Source organism: Nerophis lumbriciformis, linkage group LG13 (assembly GCF_033978685.3).
Source record: "Nerophis lumbriciformis linkage group LG13, RoL_Nlum_v2.1, whole genome shotgun sequence".
NCBI lineage: Eukaryota > Metazoa > Chordata > Actinopteri > Syngnathiformes > Syngnathidae > Nerophis > Nerophis lumbriciformis.
The window spans coordinates 16,520,421-16,539,520 of NC_084560.2; the positions used below are offsets into that span (position 1 = coordinate 16,520,421).

The 19,100-nt window shown below is 41.2% G+C and overlaps 2 protein-coding genes and 1 long non-coding RNA gene across 3 annotated transcripts in view; 1 reads left to right on the plus strand and 2 right to left on the minus strand.

Moving 5' to 3' along the window:
- Window positions 1–8,907, minus strand: part of cir1 (corepressor interacting with RBPJ, CIR1) — a 13,888-nt gene extending 4,981 nt beyond the window's left edge. The window contains exons 1-7 of the mRNA XM_061971607.2: window positions 8,340–8,907; window positions 5,790–5,884; window positions 5,588–5,661; window positions 5,453–5,466; window positions 5,281–5,336; window positions 5,166–5,214; window positions 3,610–3,730 (exon numbers count right to left, since the gene is read on the minus strand). Of these exons, the coding sequence (XP_061827591.1) occupies window positions 3,610–3,730; window positions 5,166–5,214; window positions 5,281–5,336; window positions 5,453–5,466; window positions 5,588–5,661; window positions 5,790–5,884; window positions 8,340–8,411 (481 nt within the window). The 5' untranslated portion in view covers window positions 8,412–8,907. The remainder of the gene's footprint in view (window positions 1–3,609; window positions 3,731–5,165; window positions 5,215–5,280; window positions 5,337–5,452; window positions 5,467–5,587; window positions 5,662–5,789; window positions 5,885–8,339) is intronic.
- A 2,406-nt stretch (window positions 8,908–11,313) lies between these two features.
- Window positions 11,314–12,965, minus strand: LOC140679320 (uncharacterized). The gene is made up of 2 exons (XR_012050767.1): window positions 12,317–12,965; window positions 11,314–12,065 (listed from the first exon to the last, which is right to left on the minus strand). It is a non-coding gene; the product is annotated as an uncharacterized lncRNA (long non-coding RNA).
- On the plus strand, window positions 11,396–17,816 carry scrn3 (secernin 3). The gene is made up of 7 exons (XM_061971604.2): window positions 11,396–11,551; window positions 11,636–11,817; window positions 11,884–12,083; window positions 15,057–15,269; window positions 15,336–15,498; window positions 17,324–17,504; window positions 17,571–17,816. The coding sequence occupies exons 1-7, from the start codon at window positions 11,396–11,398 to the stop codon at window positions 17,733–17,735; spliced, it is 1,260 nt and encodes a 419-aa protein (XP_061827588.1). The 3' UTR covers window positions 17,736–17,816.
- The last annotated feature ends 1,284 nt before the right edge of the window (window positions 17,817–19,100 follow it).

Sequence of the window (19,100 nt, forward strand, 5' to 3'; positions counted from 1 at the left end):
CAGAAAGATCCCGAGCGCAGGATCGAACCCAGGACCTTCGTATTGTGAGGCAGACGCACTAACCCCTCTTCCAACGTGCTGTCCATAACTTATTCATATCTAACATTTCTTAAATTTAGATTTAACGGTAGTTTGTGCACACCTGGAGGTAAGAAAGATTTTGAGAAACTTTACCTGTAGATTTGACCTTATCAATGGTGGCGTTAACATCATACGAGCATTAATCCGTCTGTGGCCGCTCACAAGTACAAACCCTGGCTACGGAGGCCAGGGTCTTTAACTAAGGTAAAGGGCTGGTCATCCAGCGCCATCATTTCCGTAGTCATTTGGGCCTTCAGGTTGTCTCTGATAGGCTTTTTGCACATTTTAGACGGAGTAGCGGTGGAAGCGGCTGGCTTTCAAAGTCAATCATTCCAAAGTTTACTTATATAGCCCTTAATCACAAATGTCTCAAAAGGGCTGCACAAGCCACAACGACCTCCCCGACTCAGGTCTCACATCAGGGCAGCTTCTTACCCCGGATTTCCACTGAATGTGTAATGGCCAAGGACTGGCTTCACCACGGGAGGGCGCCGCCCTCTGCTGTCTGGCAATCCCCGCCGCCGTTTTGTTGCGGCTTCGTCTCGTAGCGGAATAGCGCAGACTTATACGAGATCTTGTGAATCCGCGCGTAATCACGTGATAAGAGAAGTAGTAATAAAGCAAACCACAAAATGTTTATTCTGTCCTTCCAGAGAAGCAAATAGTTCATAAACCATTTAGTTTATTTGCAGCAAGCAACAATACAACAGTTTCATCATCCCTGGCGAGCGTGTCACACAACCAGTCCTCTGCTCTCCCCGTGTCCGTAGCAGCTGGTATTCCATATCCCCATTTAGCTCCCCGGGATATGCCTCTACATTATTCTTTAATTATGGCTCTCTAGAATCAGCATGTTAAAATAATAATAATAATGGATTAGATTTTATATCACGCTTTTCTATTATTAGATACTCAAAGCACCCATCATTCATTCACACCTGGTGGTGGTAAGCTACATTTGTAGCCACAGCTGCCCTGGGGTAGACTGACGGAAGCGAGGCTGACAGTTGGTGCCTACGGCCCCTCCGACCACCACCTATCATTCATTCATCATTCATTCACCAGTGTGAGCGGCACCGGGGGCAAGGGTGAAGTGTCCTGCCCAAGGACACAACGGCAGTGATTTGGATGTCAAGAGGCGGGGAGCGAACCTGGCACGGCCGCTCTACCCACTACGCCATACCGCCCCTTAAATTCTCATCAATTTGTGTCAACAAGATGAAATTGAGTCAGAAAACTTTTGACATTGTTTGCTGCCTATTAGAACTTTTCAAAGGGTAAAATATGATCCGCTACTTTATTTTGAAAGTAAATCGGATATTTTATTATGTTTTTGTGCATAGCTCCCTGTCCAATCCCAGCAGATTTTGGCTAAATTTAACGGATTTGTTGCGGCGTCCGACAAAAATAGAAGCTCTGCGTATGTTTGGCGCTGGAATGCAGAACGGCAATGGCACGTCGGTGAAATGGACACATTGACTTGAATAAAAACGGAAAGAGTCCGCCGGTGCGGCCGTTTTGGACTCGGTGGAAATTTGGTGTGAGCGGCGCAAGCGTCTTCAAGTGCTTATGAGGCACCGCCGTGGCGACGCTAGCGTTTCGGGTGGCTGGTGAGCGTTCCCTCTAAAGTGCGCGCCTGCGCAATTGCGCACTGCTCAAGCGTCCTCTGCGCACAGCAAATCTATGCCGCGCACCAAATCAAATCCCATCTGAATTCTAAACAAAATAAACACATTTATTGTGTGTAATTTTGCAATGCAACTCTTGAGTGACAGTGACAACAAGCGGCCCTAACGGTGTTCGTCAACACCGTTCAATTGAACACCGTTCAATTATTGTAACGTCTATCGAGATGGTTCGAGGACAGGAATTATATCGATCACTTTATTGAGCAAAACTGTTTGTATTCGGCTATAACCTCACCAAAAACATGAGTAAAAAACTTCTATCTCGAAAAACTAGTCATTTTCTGCCATACAAACCAGGCCAAAACCAACTTGTCATCTGTCACCAACATGCTAAGCCACTGGTGCGTTTATGGCCACACAAAAAGTCGGACAACTCAAACACCACACAAAGTTACACTATGACTCCTCAGTCATATGTGTGCTTATTCTACTGTCATTTATTATTAATGTTAATTGATTGATATTAATCATGGAATGCTGTTACTAGAGAAAGTTACAGGAATGCACACGTCATCCTATGCTTACATTTCATTGTGCAACATGAGGATGTTTAAGGGCAACTAAATGTGATCTATGAAAGGGGTACAAATGATTTCCAAAGCAGGACACCCACCCAGACATATTGTACAATACTAATCCATTGCTTATGAAAAACAAGATTTCTTTTATTTTCATTACAAGTGGGCCAAATCACTAATATTACTAAATAATCTCATGAAAATGACTCCTCTCATTTGAGTGTTATTATAAAAGATTGGTTTGAGACAGGTGTGCTGCTAGTATTGCCTCGTGTGATGTTGCTCACATGTGCTCCACTGAATGCTCAGGGAGTTTCTGTTTGCTCACACACATGAACAATTAGAGGAAACATTGCTGGTGAGGTTTGACGTGTGGAAGCCAGGTGTTTTCTCCCCTTCTCCGCACGGAGTGTTTGCAGGGCATTTGGTGCTGGTGGCACACAGAAAAAAAGTTAAAGTACCAATGATTGTCACACACACACTAGGTGTGGTGAAATGTGTCCTCTGCATTTGACCCATCCCCTTGATCACCCCCTGGGAGGTGAGGGGAGCAGTGAGCAGCAGCGGTAGCAGCACCCGGGAATCGTTTTTGGTGATTTAACCACCAATTCCAACCCTTGATGCTGAGTGCCAAGTAGGGAGGTAATGGGTCCCATTTTTATAGTCTTTTGGTATGACTTAGCCTACCCATCTCAGGGCGGACACTCTAACCACTAGGCCACTGAGTAGGTAGAATGTCTTCCTTTGAAGAAGTAAAGAAGTCCCGCACCATCGACGGCATCTTTGTTAACACTGTGAGCTCAGGGGAAGTTTACAACTGCCTATTAGGTAGGAGCGCTTGATTTGTTCACCCGTAACCCACTTACAGCACAGTGCGGGCAATAACGCCTCATTGGAGCGTTCATCAATCCATTACCGGCGCAAGTTTGTCGTGTTATCGCGTTCATCGGTGTGACGTCATAATTCAAAAAAATCGGCAAGTAAATGATCATGCATCCCTATTTAAAACACTCTATAAACCTCAAATAGAAACACTCAGATTTTGCAGCCTGCTCCCTGACCACGCCTACTTTGCTGTGATTGTTCAGGAGTTAAGAGTCCGTTCAAGCAACTGTTTAAATCTGAGAGATACGCCCCCCAGTTACATGCTAATAGTGACTTGCAAACAGTAAATAATTGGGTGAATGGCGTAAAACTATGCTTTGTTCTTGATGCAAGTCAAATGTCAGTAAGGACTCTTTGTTCCCTAACAAAATAATAACATACAACAAATGTAACACAGTTTGTAAGACAGCTGTGATTATTTCCCGAGTGAACTGTACCTGCGCCTTCTTCTGAAGCCACAGAGCTGGCGTTAATGCCTGACAGCCCAAACAGGGGGCATTCTCTGTCCGTGTTCACGTGACCCCACTTGTGACATTTGATGCAGCGCACATTGCGCACCTGGAAAACAAGCACAACATATGCATTCAGGAATCTATTTTACTTATACAAATGGATCTAAGAGTTTGGCTTTAGCGCATTTAGCGGTCAATTCTAATAATGGTTGCTTTGTGATCCCAATACATTGCTTCTGTATCCGGAAGATCTTCTTTTTCATTTAAACATCCGAATGACTTCATTTGTAAGATTTAAACATGCTACCAGTTAAAAGGTATGGGTGGACAATTAATCAAATGTTGATTTCAATTATGGCTTCTCACAATTATGAAAATAAAATAATCGCAAAAAAACGATTAATGGGCACATACAAATTCCGGACCTTGTGACATGAGGAGTGAATGAGTGAAAAAAGAGACTGTCTACTATAAGTTTGGGACGTCACCATGGTTGCTACTTTTTATTTGACACAGTGCTAGCAGGCCTTATCAATAATCACAATACAAGAAGTAGGCATATGATTTTTGGGTTCACATAACTGCAGACGGAGTAACATAATTGGCTAATAAAACAGAATCCGGAGATAAACGCAAAATAATATCAGGGAAATTAACATAAATATAAGTGAAATGTTTATTTGGTAAATTAATGAGTCCAGTAGCGCCTATTTATCCCCGACACAATATCAATACGGCCACTTGAAACGGGCACTAAGCCATGAAGCTAAAACTAGCAGGAACAATCCATACAACCACAACACATTTCATCTGCTTGTGTTGTTATCATCAATGTTTCATTAATCAACAAACAGCGGGCGAAACTTGAGGCTTGCTTTTTTTTTTCTTTTTTCCTCAAGTCGCCTCTGTACCCGTCAAGTTGAGAACAACAGCACAGCACACTTCCCCCCCCTTCACAATAATAGCGTGGTGCGCCACATCCTGACTGCGCTAACAAAATAATTGTTTCAAAAAAATACCTTCCACAGGCAAAAAGTACTTTAGACACTTACTGAAATATTTACACAATCATTATACTTTGACCTAAAATACTGGTCAAAATTGTCCAAAGATGTAATGCACCAATAAATGTGAGAATTTTTGCATTTAATTAAATGTTATTTGACACAAAAAGCAACACACTCTATGGTAGTAAAATAAGTGTTAAGGTAAAAACTGATTTACATTTTTTTGATTGTTTTTTATATTGCCATTATTTAAATGTATTGCTATTGCTATTATTTTACTTGTTGAGGTTTATTGGTTACTAATGTATATACATGTTTTTTTTAAACTATGTTTAAAATTGATTTTGGTGGTACAATAATTACTCACGCTTTCAAATCAATTAATCATCATGTAATTAATCGTGATTACAATATCAATCAAAATAATCGTGATTATTATTTTTGCCATAATCGTCCAGCCCGATTAAAAGCTCCCTAGTATTTTAAAAGAAAAATAATTAGCATACTGTATCTAACATGTTTAGCTTTAATTACCTGAATCCCAAACGGCTGATCTCTGATATTCATGTCATCCTTTGCATATCTGCAAAAATAATGATATAATCAGAATACATGCAACTGTACTGCAAACTGTGAAAAACGTTGTTACTTTTCTCTTGGAGCCCCTTTTTGCCATTCAAATTTGCATTCTTCTTCTCCTCCTTCCTAGAAAAAAAGGACACACAGAAATCACGTGAGGAGATTGCAAATAAATAACCCCAAATGCACACATTAAGTGTAGTGATGTAAGATTGTATAGGTTTATTATTTGATTTACTTACCTCTGCCTTTTCCTCTGAAACATGTAAAAGAATCGAAGCAAGGAAGAGAAAAACAAGTATTAGAGTGGGACGTAAACATTAAATCCATCGAGAATCCCTTCAGCACACAAACAAGTAAATGTTTTGGTCGTTTACCTTTTGTTGCTCCCGGTGGAGCCTCGTACATGAAATTAAGGCCATTTTTAACCCTGTCATCCCCAATCAACACCCTAAATGTGACAAAAAGAACAACAATTGAAGGCTGACAGCACAAACATTCCATTGGAAATGCATATGCACAAGCTAAATGATTAAATGTTTACATGTCTGAGACCTTTCCTATATTTAAGGGGGTTACCTGTTGTTGTAAGTGTCCTGCTCCTTCAAGTATGCCTGCATCAGGTCTTCCTGCTTCCTCTTCTCGAAGGTCAACTTCTGTTCTTGAATCCATACCTGCACGGTGCAAAGGATTGTCAGTTTCTTCTCAGTATTGGATACATTTCAGCAGATTCAATTTCAGATTTAATATGTTCAGTCAAACGGATGCTAGTATTGGCCTTTGATATGACATAATCTGTACATACACTATATTGCCAAAAGTATTTGGCCACCTGCCTTGACTCACATATGAACTTGAAGTGCCATCCCATTCCTAACCCATAGGGTTCAATATGATGTGGGTCCACCTTTTGCAGCTATTACAGCTTCAACTCTTCTGGGAAGGCTGTCCACAAGGTGTGTTGATAGGAATTTTTGACCATTCTTCCAAAAGCGCATTGGTGAGGTCACACACTGACGTTGGTGGAGAAGGCCTGGCTCTCAGTCTCCGTTCTAATTCATCCCAAAGGTGTTCTACCGGGTTCGGGTGTGCAGGCCAGTCAAGTTCATTCACACCAGACTGTCATCCATGTCTTGATTAATTGATTGATTGAAACTTTTATTAGTAGATTGCACAGTACAGTACATATTCCATACAATTGACCACTAAATGGTAACACCCGAATAAGTATTTCAACATGTTTAAGTCGGGGTCCACGTTAATCAATTCATGGTAATGTCTTTATGGACCTTGCTTTGTGCACTGGTGCACGGTCATGTTGGAAGAGGAAGGGGCCCGCTCCAAACTGTTCCCACGAGGTTGGGAGCATGTAAGTATCCAAAATGTTTTGGTATCCTGGAGCATTCAAAGTTCCTTTCACTGGAACTAAGGGGCCAAGCCAAACTCCTCAAAAGACAACCCCGCACCATAATTCCTCCTCCACCAAATTTCACACTCGGCACACCGCAGTTCTAATTGTAGCGTTCTCCTGGCAACCTCCAAACCCAGATTGCCAGATGGAAAAGCTTGCTTCATCACTCCAGAGAAGGCATCCACTGCTCCAGAGTCCAGTGGTGACGTGCTTTGCATTGGACTTGGTGATATATGGCTTAGATCAGTGGTTCTTAACCTGGGTTCGATCGAACACTAGGGGTTCGGTGAGTCGGGCTCAGGGGTTCGGCGGAGGTCAAAACACACCCGACTCATCGTGTAAATACAAACTTCTCCCCATCGGCGTATTATGGATACGGCAACAGCTGACTGGTTTGCAGGTGTGTAATTTGTTGTGAGTTTATGCACTGTGTTGGTTTTGTTCTTTGAACAAGGTGATGTTCATGCACGGTTCATTTTATGCACCACTAAAAAAACATGGTAACACTTTAGTATGGGGAACATATTCACCATTAATTAGTTGCTTATTAACATGCAAATTAGTAACATATTGGCTCTTAACTAGTCATTAAGCACTTATTAATGCCTTATTCGGCATGGCCTTATTATAACCCTAACCCTCTAACCCTGACCCTAACCAAATAACTCTAAATTAAGTCTTTATTACTTAGAATATGTTCCCCTAGTGTCCAAATAACTCTAAATTAAGTCTTTGTTACTTAGAATATATTCCCCATACTAAAGTGTTACCAAAAACATAACTTTGTCTTGAATTTGAACATTTTATTTTTCACTAAAGGGTTCGGTGAATGTGCATATGAAACTGGTGGGGTTCGTTACCTCCAACAAGGTTAAGAACCACTGGCTTAGATGCATCCGCTCGGCCATGGAAACCCATTCCATGAAGCTCTCTGCGTACTGCACGTGGGCTAATTGGAAGGTCACATGAAGTTTGGAGCTCTGTAGTAACTGACCGTGCAGGAAGTCTTTGCACTATGCGCTTCAGCATCCGCTGACCCCTCTCTGTCAGTTTATGTCGCCTACCACTTGGTGGCTGAGTTGCTGTTGTTCCCAAACTCTTCCATTTACCTATAATAAAGCCAACAGTTGACTTTGGAATATTTAGGAGCGGGGAAATTTCACGACTGGATTTGTTGCACAGGTTCTATGACAGTTCCACGCTGGAAATCACTGAGAGCGGCCCATTCTTTCACAAATGTTTGTAGAAACAGTCTCCATGCCTAAGTGCTTGATTTGATACACCTGTGGCCAAGTGATTAAGACACCTGATTCTAATCCTTTTGATGGGTGGCCAAATACTTTTGGCAATATAGTGTATGGTGTAAACGTAGTATTATTTTGCATTTGACATGTAAACATTGTTAAGTGAATGGAATCCAGCAGCAAGTCACTTTAACACTTGCTATGTATTGCTCCCATCCATCCATTTTATACTGCTTGTCCCCCCAGTAGTGCTAACATAATATATAGTCAGTCCAGCGAACACAATAGCAGAAGTAAAGCGTCGAAGCACAATGACCAAAGTTTATCTTACTTGTGTATTGTTTTATTTATGTTTTACTATATTGTGTTTCTCCAAAAATGAAAACAGTCGTTGAAAACAGACCAAGCTAGGCTCGGTTTTCTAGCAAGCGGCTTGTCCTCACGCTTAAATATGAAACAACAACGTTCACTTACCTTTTTAATATTGGACTTCGATGCAGGATGGAAATCCTTTTTACACATGAAATTGGCAAAAGACTTCCCCATGGCTGATAATCTAAAAATGTCCAACGAAGGGGGAAAAACGTATGCTAACACTTGCCAGCGATTTTTTTCCCCTCTCCGGAAGTAAATAGACGGAAGCGGAAGCTGTAGACATTTAAGTTTAAAAAAATCACGATAATAAAAAACATTGTTTTAGTACAAATGTAACATGAAATGCAAATGTTTAAAAATACATGTACGATGTTTCCATTATTAATAAATAAAAAAAGTAATTTCCAACCACTTTACACCGGGCAAGTGTCGTAAATCTCGGCCAACCAAATGTCGTTTTAGAATACAACACGCTATTGCCACCCGTTGCGTTAAAATGTAGGAAACCCGTGTTTGTATGAATAAAGATAAAAATCACTATCATGAAGCAAATGTTTGTCAACGTATTGCAAAAAAAATTAGAACGTCAGTCTAGTCACGTGACTGACGGAAATAAACAAGGCAAAAGCGGAAGCTGTTGACGTTGCTGTGCAGTTCAAGTTGTAAAAAAATCACGATAATAAAAAAAACATTGTTTTAGTACAAATGTATCATGAAAACAAATGTTTAACAATATATGTACAATGTTTCCATTATTAATTAAAAAAAAAGTAATTTCCAACCACAAGCGGGGTCTTTACACCGGGCAAGTGTCGTAAATCTCGGCCAACCAAAGGTCGTTTAAGAATACAACACGCTATTGCCATCCGTTGCAATAAAATGTAGGAAACACGTGTTTGTATGAATAAAGATAAAAATCACCAACATGAAGCAAATGTTTGTCAACGTATTGCAAAAAAATAGACGTCAGTCTAGTCACGTGACTGACGGAAAGTAAACAAGGCAAAAGCGGAAGCTGTTGACGTTGCATTGCAATTCAAGTTTAAAAAAAATCACAATAATTAAAAAAAACTATGTTTTAGTACAAATGTAGCATGAAATGCAAATGTTTAACAATATATGTACAATGTTTCCATTATTAATAAAATAAAGTAATTTCCAACCACAAGCGGGGTCTTTACACCGGACAAGTGTCGTAAATCTCGGCCAACCACAGGTCGGTTTAAAATACAATACGCTATTGCTATCCGTTGCCAGTCCATGCGTTAAAATGTAGGAAAGACGTGTCTGTATGAATAAAGATAAAAATAACCAACATGAAGCAAATGTTTGTCAACGTATTGCCAAAAATAGAGAACGTCAGTCTAGTCACGTGACTGTCGTAAATACATACGCCGTTAAAACATTCGGTAAGTACTATCAGGTTAAGGTTGTTTCCTGTCGTGTTTATTGTAGCACATTGTTGATAGCTGTGTGTAATATTGCACGATATATTGTGTTTTAATATTCCATATTGGATTGATGTGTTTTAATCAATCAACCAATCAATGTTTACTTATATAGTCCTAAATCACGAGTGTCTCAAAGGGCTGCACAAGCCACAACGACACCCTCGGCTCAGGTCCCACATCAGGGCAAAAACTCAACCCAATGGGATGACAATGACAAACCTTGGACGGGACCGCAGATGTCCATAGTGGATCTAATATAATAATGTGAGAGTCCAGTCCATAGTGGATCTAACGTAATAGTGTGAGAGTCCAGTCCATAGTGGATCTAACATAATAGTGAGAGAGTCTAGTCCATAGTGGATCTAATATAATAGTGTGAGAGTCCAGTCCATAGTGGATCTAACTTAATAGTGAGAGAGTCTAGTCCATAGTGGATCTAATATAATAATGTGAGAGTCCAGTCCATAGTGGATATAACATAATAGTGTGAGAGTCCAGTCCATAGTGGATCTAACGTAATAGTGTGAGAGTCCAGTCCATAGTGGATCTAACATAATAGTGAGAGAGTCTAGTCCATAGTGGATCTAATATAATAGTGTGAGAGTCCAGTCCATAGTGGATCTAACATAATAGTGAGAGAGTCTAGTCCATAGTGGATCTAATATAATAATGTGAGAGTCCAGTCCATAGTGGATCTAACATAATAGTGTGAGAGTCCAGTCCATAGTGGATCTAACATAATAGTGTGAGAGTCCAGTCCATAGTGGATCTGGCATAATATTGTGAGAGTCCAGTCCATAGTGGATCTAACATAATAGTGTGAGAGTCCAGTCCATAGTGGATCTAACATAATAGTGTGAGAGTCCAGTCCATAGTGGATCTGGCATAATATTGTGAGAGTCCAGTCCATAGTGGATCCAACATACTAGTGAGAGTCCAGTCCATAGTGGATCTAACATAATAGTATAAGAGTCCAGTCCATAGTGGATCTAACATAATAGTGTGAGAGTCCAGTCCATAATGGATCTGGCATAATATTGTGAGAGTCCAGTCCATAGTGGATCTAACATAATAGTGTGAGAGTCCAGTCCATAGTGGATATAACATAATAGTGTGAGAGTCCAGTCCATAGTGGATCTGGCATAATATTGTGAGAGTCCAGTCCATAGTGGATCTAACATACTAGTGAGAGTCCAGTCCATAGTGGATCTAACATAATAGTATAAGAGTCCAGTCCATAGTGGATCTAACATAATAGTGTGAGAGTCCAGTCCATAGTGGATCTGGCATAATATTTTGAGAGTCCAGTCCATAGTGGATCCAACATAATAGTGAGAGTCCAGTCCATAGTGGATCTAACATAATAGTATGAGAGTCCAGTCCATAGTGGGGCCAGCAGGAGTTCATCTTGAGTGGGGACAGGTGCACAGATGAGTGGTCCACCCTGGGTCCCGACATTGGACAGCTAGCGCGTCATCTGTGGTCATCGAATCTGTGCCCCCCCACCACCACCACGAAGGAGAGGGGGGCAGAGCAGAAAAGAAACGGCAGATCAACTGGTCTAAAAGGGGTGTCTATTTGAAGGCTAGAGTATACAAATGAGTTTTAAGATGGGACTTAAATGCTTCTTTTACATTTTATTCATGCTATGTTAAATCTGCCCCTGTCCAAATCAGTTGCATTGGCTCCTGATGACGATCCACCATGCAGCCATCTTCTTGTGACACCTTTGTGGCTCTGCCCCCCTCCACGGAGGGACACCGCATCGTTTTTGGAAAGAACTCTGACCGACCTCAGGATGAAGTCCAGGAGGTGGTTTATTCCCCGGCCTCAGACTATGAAGAGGGGTCAAAGGTTGAGGTGTGTGACACATGCATTAACCCCAGATTTTACACATTTTAACTGGTTTGCTAACTGGTTTCCCCAACCTGTCCTGGTGGAAAGTGTACTTACATCGAGATAGAGCAAGTTCCCCACACATTTGCAGTGGTTTTGAGCAGACCGGCGTGGTTGTGGGGCGCAGAAATGGGCGCCAATGAGCACCAAGTGTGTATTGGGAATGAGGCGGTGTGGGGGAGAGAGAGTGCCGATGCTGAGGAGGCTCTACTTGGAATGGATCTTGTCAGGTAAAACTCAACTATCACTACTCTTTTGTAGTAGTGTAGGGTTGACACCACACCTGCTTTTTCTAGGCTTGCACTTGAGAGGGCGGACACGGCGGAGAAATCAGTGCATGTCATAGCTGAGCTGCTGGAGAAACATGGCCAAGGTGGATGCTGCTTGGAAGAAGACTGTGGTTTCACCTACCACAACAGCTTCCTCATCTCAGACAGGAAAGAGGCTTGGGTGCTGGAGACCTCCGGGAAGCACTGGGCTGCAGAGAGAGTGGAAGGTGGAGAAGAACAATTTCATATGGTTTTTAGTCTTTACTACTCTGACAAGTCACAATGATACGTTTATGTGTGTAGATATCACCTTTGACCGCAAAAATAGCACTAAATTACTTAAACACGCTATTCATTTTAGAGGATGTTTATAAAGAAATCAATGGATGGTGCCTCTAATTAGTAAATTACAAAAATGATCAATATTGATTTTTAGTATAAGATTGAAGAGATAACATGCCAGCGTCACAGTTGGGACATCGTGTGTTTAAGTCTTCATTGGAACATCTCTGCTTGGCTCCAACTCACCCATGACCTGAATGAGGACAAGGACTACAGAAATGTAGAAGATAATTATTAACTGAAATTGTACCAATTACTGTGTTATTAGCTACTATGACACAAAGAGTCAATGTTATTCATATTTTCCATTACAGTTTAATGGAAGATAGCTCAATGACTGCAAGCAGACAGGCTCCATTCTCTCTTAAGTGTTATACTTTTTGTGCACTAGAGGGCGAGTTTGTCCAAGGATAAACTAAAGGATACTCTCAATTGTCTGCTTTTAAACCAGGCCTGGGAAATTATTTTACTCGGGGAAGGGCCAAATTTAGAGAAAAAAATGTGTCTGGGGACTGGTATATCTATTTTTAGGAACACTAATACAAAACCTCACGACAATGTCTGATTGAACGCTAAAAAGGTTATGACAGACCGCCTGAAAAAACTTAATGGAATTTTTTTTTTTACTGAATGAGACACCCTGAATATACATAAAAATAAAGAATGTAGGATTTACAATATTAACTATGAATTATAAAACACTGAATATTGACAACATATGAACGTCACACCCCCTCTCCAACCACATACAAACCCTGTTTCCATATGAGTTGGGAAATTGTGTTAGATGTAAATATAAACGGAATACAATAATTTGCAAATCATTTTCAACCCATATTCAGTTGAATATGCTACAAACACAACACATTTGATGTTCAAACTGATAAACTTTTTTTTTGTTGCAAATAATCATTAATTTTAGAATTTGATGCCAGCAACACGTGACAACGAAGTTGGGAAAGGTGGCAATAAATACTGATAAAGTTGAGGAATGCTCATCAAACACTTATTTGGAACATCCCACAGGTGAACAGGCAAATTGGGAACAGGTGGGTGCCATGATTGGGTATAAAATGCTCCATAAAATGTTCAGTCATTCACAAACAAGGATGGGGCGAGGGTCACCACTTTGTCAACAAATGCGTGAGCAAATTGTTGAACAGTTTAAGAAAAACCTTTCTCAACCAGCTATTGCAAGGAATTTAGGGATTTCACCATTTAGGGTCCGTAATATCATCAAAGGGTTCAGAGAATCTGGAGAAATCACCGCATGTACGCAGCTAAGCCCGTGACCTTCCATCCCTCAGGCTGTACTGCATCAACAAGCGACATTAGTGTGTAAAGGATATCACCACATGGGCTCAGGAACACTTCAGAAACCCGCTGTCAGTAACTACAGTTGGTCGCTACATCTGTAGGTGCAAGTTAAAACTCTCCTATGCAAGGCGAAAACCGTTTATCAACAACACCCAAAAACGCCGTAGGCTTCGCTGGGCCTGAGCTCATCTAAGATGGACTGATACAAAGTGGAAAAGTGTTCTGTGGTCTGACGAGTCAACATTTCAAATTGTTTTTGGAAACTGTGGACGTTGTGTCCTCCAGACCAAAGAGGAAAAGAACCATCCGGATTGTTATAGGCGCAAAGTTCAAAAGCCAGCATCTGTGATGGTATGGGGGTGTATTAGTGCCCAAGACATGGGTAACTTACACATCTGTGAAGGCGCCATTAATGCTGAAAGGTACATACAGGTTTTGGAGCAACATATGTTGCCATCCAAGCAACGTTACCATGGACGCCCCTGCTTATTTCAGCAAGACAATGCCAAGCCACGTGTTACATCACTTCATAGTAAAAGAGTGCGGGTACTAGACTGGCCTGCCTGTAGTCCAGACCTGTCTCCCATTGAAAATGTGTGGCGCATTATGAAGCCTAAAATACAAAAATGGAGACCCCCGGACTGTTGAACAACTTAAGCTGTACATCAAGCAAGAATGGGAAAGAATTCCACCTGAGAAGCTTCAAAAATGTGTCTCCTCAGTTCCCAAACGTTTATTTAGTGTTGTTAAAAGGAAAGGCCATGTAACACAGTGGTGAACATGCCCTTTCCCAACTACTTTGGCACGTGTTGCAGCCATGAAATTCTAAGTTAATTATTATTTGCAAAAAAAAAATAAAGTTTATGAGTTTGAACATCAAATATCTTGTCTTTGTAGTGCATTCAATTGAATATGGGTTGAAAAGGATTCACAAATCATTGTATTCTGTTTATATTTACATCTAACACAATTTCCCAACTCATAAGGAAACGGGGTTTGTATTTTACAATCAAGCGAAACGCAACAAAAATGCATCAAACAGTGAAGTATGAACGCGAAGGGTAAAAAAACAAACAAACACCTACAATCTGATATATGTGATATATCACTAAGTTTTAGAACTTTGTTGTAAAAATCTCTTTCCGCATCTGTCCCTGACACCCACATTTCAGGCTGACACTATGTGGAAACGCTCCCCACCCACACTGCTTGGTGCCTCGTCTGAGCTGCTGTGACTTAGATGACCATCGTAACTAATTAGATGACCATAGTAACTAGTATATCATGCAAAAGCGCAGATTCCAAGCATTGAAAGACTTAGTATAGTTGAAGACTTACGGTCATTAGAAAACATCACTGCACATTATAATGGCAGCTACACTTTACATCTTAGAGAGCTAAAAAAAATTATTTGGGAATGTCCGGCGGGCCACATTGAAAAGCTTGACTGGCCTTAATTTGCCCAGGTCTGTTTTAAACAAATGATTCTTTCTTCTATCTAATGTGAACGGCAGTATGTAATTTGTCCTATTCCTTCATAGGCGGCTATCGCAACATCTCAAACGAGTACAGCATCACAACAAAGATAGACAAAGAGCACCCAGACTTGCGCAAGTATGCACAAAGTAATGGCTGGTGGGATGGAGAGGCTCCGTTCAACTTCGCTGCCGCGTACTCCTACATGAACACGTCCAGAATCGAAGCCTCGGGGAGTCGATACTGTGAAGGGAAGAAGCTGCTGCAAAAGAGCAATGGTAGATCCATTCACATGTTGGTGATCAGTTGACAACATTTATGGTGCATGTTTCTTTCTTATAAAGGACACATCTCTGCTCAGACAATGATGGACATCCTGAGGGATAAAGACAGTGGCATAAATATGGAGGGCATGTTCATGACTACAGGCAGCATGGTGTCTGTGGTACCTGTGGATCAGGCTCTTCCAGGGGTTCACTATTTCACCGCTACTCCAGACCCTGAGAGGTACAGCTCCCGAACAATCCAGAGCCAGGGCTATTCGACTGGCAGCCCGGGTGTGACACCATATCCCGGTTTAGTGTCAAACTTTGGACAGCAAAAAATATGCAGCAAATTCCTGAAAACACTTCAATCAATCAATGTTTATTTATATAGCCCTAAATCACAAAAGTCTCAAAGGGCTGCACAAGCCACAACGACATCCTCGGTACAGAGCCCACATAAGGGACGTCGATGTAAATGACTACGAGAAACCTTGGAGAGGACCGCATATGTGGGTAACACCCACTCTAGAGGCTAGGGGAGACCGAATGGATGTCGAGTGACATAATATTGTGAAAGAACAGTCCTTAGTGGATCTAACATAGTAGTGAGAGTCCAGTCCACTTGAGTGCTCCTGTTGTATGGAGGATCCTGGACAGGTGTAAACACATGCATTGGCATTTTTACCCAGAACACTGAAGTCCAAACTTGTGATTTACATAATAAAGTCCTCTCCTTTTTGGCAATTATTTTCCATAAAGCTGTTGCTGTAGCTTCTTTACTTCAGATGCCGTCAGTAGTCACGTTATTTAGTTATAGTAGTGGTGTTCTCTCTTTTTTATCATTTGGGCTATTTAACTGGTGCCCCCCCCCCGAGTTCAGTTAAAAAAACTGCGCAAGACTCTTGGGAGGGAAATGAGGGGGGAGACGTGGCGCGGTTTGGAGAGTGGCCGTGCCAGCAACCTGAGGTTCCTGGTTCAATCCCCACCTTCTACCAACATCGTCACGTCCGTTGTGTCCTTGAGCAAGACACTTCACCCTTGCTCCTGATGGGTGGTGGTTAGGGCCTTGCATGGCAGCTCCCGCCATCAGTGTGTGAATGTGTGTGTGAATGGGTGAATGTGGAAATAAGTGTCAAAGCGCTTTGAGTACCTTGAAGGTAGAAAAGCGCTATACAAGTATAATCCATTTACCATTTATAGATGATCTTTGGGGCGGTATAGCTCGGTTGGTAGAGTGGCCATGCCATCAACTTGAGGGTTGCAGGTTCGATCCTCGCTTCCGCCATCCTAGTCACTGCCGTTGTGTCCTTGGGCAAGACACTTTACCCACCTGCTCCCAGTGCCACCCACACTGGTTTAAATGTAACTTAGATATTGGGTTTTCACTATGTAAAGCACTTTGAGTCACTAGAGAAAAGCGCTATATAAATATAATTCACTTAGCTTTTTTGTAGAAGGTCCCTAAAAACATCAGTAATTCCGACAAAAATGAATAGACCAAAATCAAACGTCTACTGTGGAGAAGGTTAGCTTTCCGGAGTATACAAAATAAGACTTTAGTGAAGAGAGAAGTCCGCCCATGGTCTGACTCCTTAGCTTTCTGGACTTAGGCCTCCCAAATCAATTCAGTTGAATATCCCTGATCTTAACTCTTCATAGTCCTGTCTACCCATAATGAGAAAGCCTGGTTTATACATTTAAAGTCACTAAACAGGAAGTAGCACACAAACAAGAGGGCCACCCTGAGATGGGTAGGTTGTGAGTTCAAACCCCGGCCGAGTCATACTAAAGACTATAAAAATGGGAGCCATTACCTCCCTGCTTGGCACTCAGCACCAAGGGTTGGAATTGGGTGTTAAATTACCCAAAATTATTCCCGGGCGTGGCCACCGCTGCTGCTCACTGCTCCCCTCACCTCCCAGGGGGTGATCAAGGGTGATGGGTCAAATGCAGAAAATAATTCCGCCACACCGAGTGTGTGTGTGACAATCATTGGTACTTTAACTTAACTTTGAACTTAAACAAAGCGATGCAGATGAGGTAAGAACTTTCTTTTTGTTCACTAGGTCTGTGTTCAAACCATTCATCTTTCTGCAAAACATTGGGGAGCTAAAGGAGACCACATCTCCCAGTTACGGCTCAGATGACCCAGTAAAAAGGAAGCCGCGTTTCCGGAGCAAGCCTGACCGAAAGCATGGGCTGTTTGGCAAACACGAGGTGGTGGCTGCCATCATTGACACACACAAGGTGAAACAAACACATCTTCCTGTCATCAGTTTGACACTTCAAACTCGTTGTCGTTGTTCCCCATAGGAGCGAGGAGAGAGGATCGTGCACAACATGAGGAAGTTAGAATGTGACAGGATGAAACAGATGGAGGAGATTCTTTGTCGCGGTGTTAAGCAGCCGGACATTTTGTCGGACGTGTTTTCAAGTTCTGTGAAGGACGAGATGGAGCTGTACAGCAAAAAGTTCTAACTCAATTAGGACACAGTGCAGGTCTCACTTATTACAACACATCCACTTGAGAATAGAAGATTAAATAAATGGTACAATCTACATCAGGAGTGCTCACACTTTTTCTGCAGGCGAGCTACTTTTCAATTGATCAAGTCGTGGGGATCTACCTCATTCATATATATAATTTATATTTACTTATTTATGAAATATATGTTTTTGTTAACAAGTTAAAGGTGTTTAATGATAATGCAAGCATGTTTAACACATATAGTTAATATTGTTAATACATTAAATGTGTTTAATGATAATACAAGTATGTTTAATACATATAGTTAATATTGTTAACAAGTTAAAGGTGTTTAAAGATAATGCAAGCATGTTTAACACATATAGTTAATATTGTTAACAACTTAAAGGTGGTTAAAGATAATACAAGCAGGTTTAACACATATAGTTAATATTGTTAACAACTTAAAGGTGGTTAAAGATAATACAAGCATGTTTAACACATATAGTTAATATTGTTATCAAGTTAAAGGTGGTTAAAGATAATACAAGCATGTTTAACACATATAGATTCCTTTCTTTCATGAAGACAAGAATATAAGTTGGTGTATTACCTGATTCTGATGACTTGCATTGATTGGAATCAGACAGTAGTGCTGATAACGTCCGCATTTTCGAATGGAGGAGAAAAAAAGTCCTCCTTTCTGTCCAATACCACATGAAAGTGGTTGGTTTTTGGCATCTTATTTGTCCAGCTTCCGTACTCCTTTGTATACACTTTACAAGAAATACATTGTCGGCAAACTTTGTAGCTTGCTAGCTTGTGCACGCCAGCTTTCTGAGACTCTTATTTTGGTAGCGCAGGCAGGATGAAGCAGAGCTTTTATTGTGCAACTGTGCAGTCGGTCTTTGGAGTTTTGACGACAGGTACGGCGCCAGAGTCTGTTGAAATAAAGTGTTTCTTGCCTTCCAGTCAGTAATTTTAATGAGCTGGCAGCAGCCAGCGTCATCTCAGAAAACCCTCGGGTGCCGTGAATGTCAATCAAGTGACGAAAGTGACGTCATAGTGAAGATTTATGATCGCTCATTTTTAGGACTATTTTTTTAATGCCTGGCTGGTGATCGACTGACACACCCTCCGAGATCGACCGGTAGATCGCGATCGACATAATGAGCACCCCTGATCTACATGATATATACCGTATTTTTCGGAGTATAAGTCGCACCGGAGTATAAGTCGCACCTGCCGAAAATGCATAATAAAGAAGGAAAAAAACATATATAAGTCGCACTGGAGTATAAGTCGCATTTTTGGGGGAAATTTGTTTGATAAAAGCCAACACCAAGAATAGATATTTAAAAGGCAATTTAAAATAA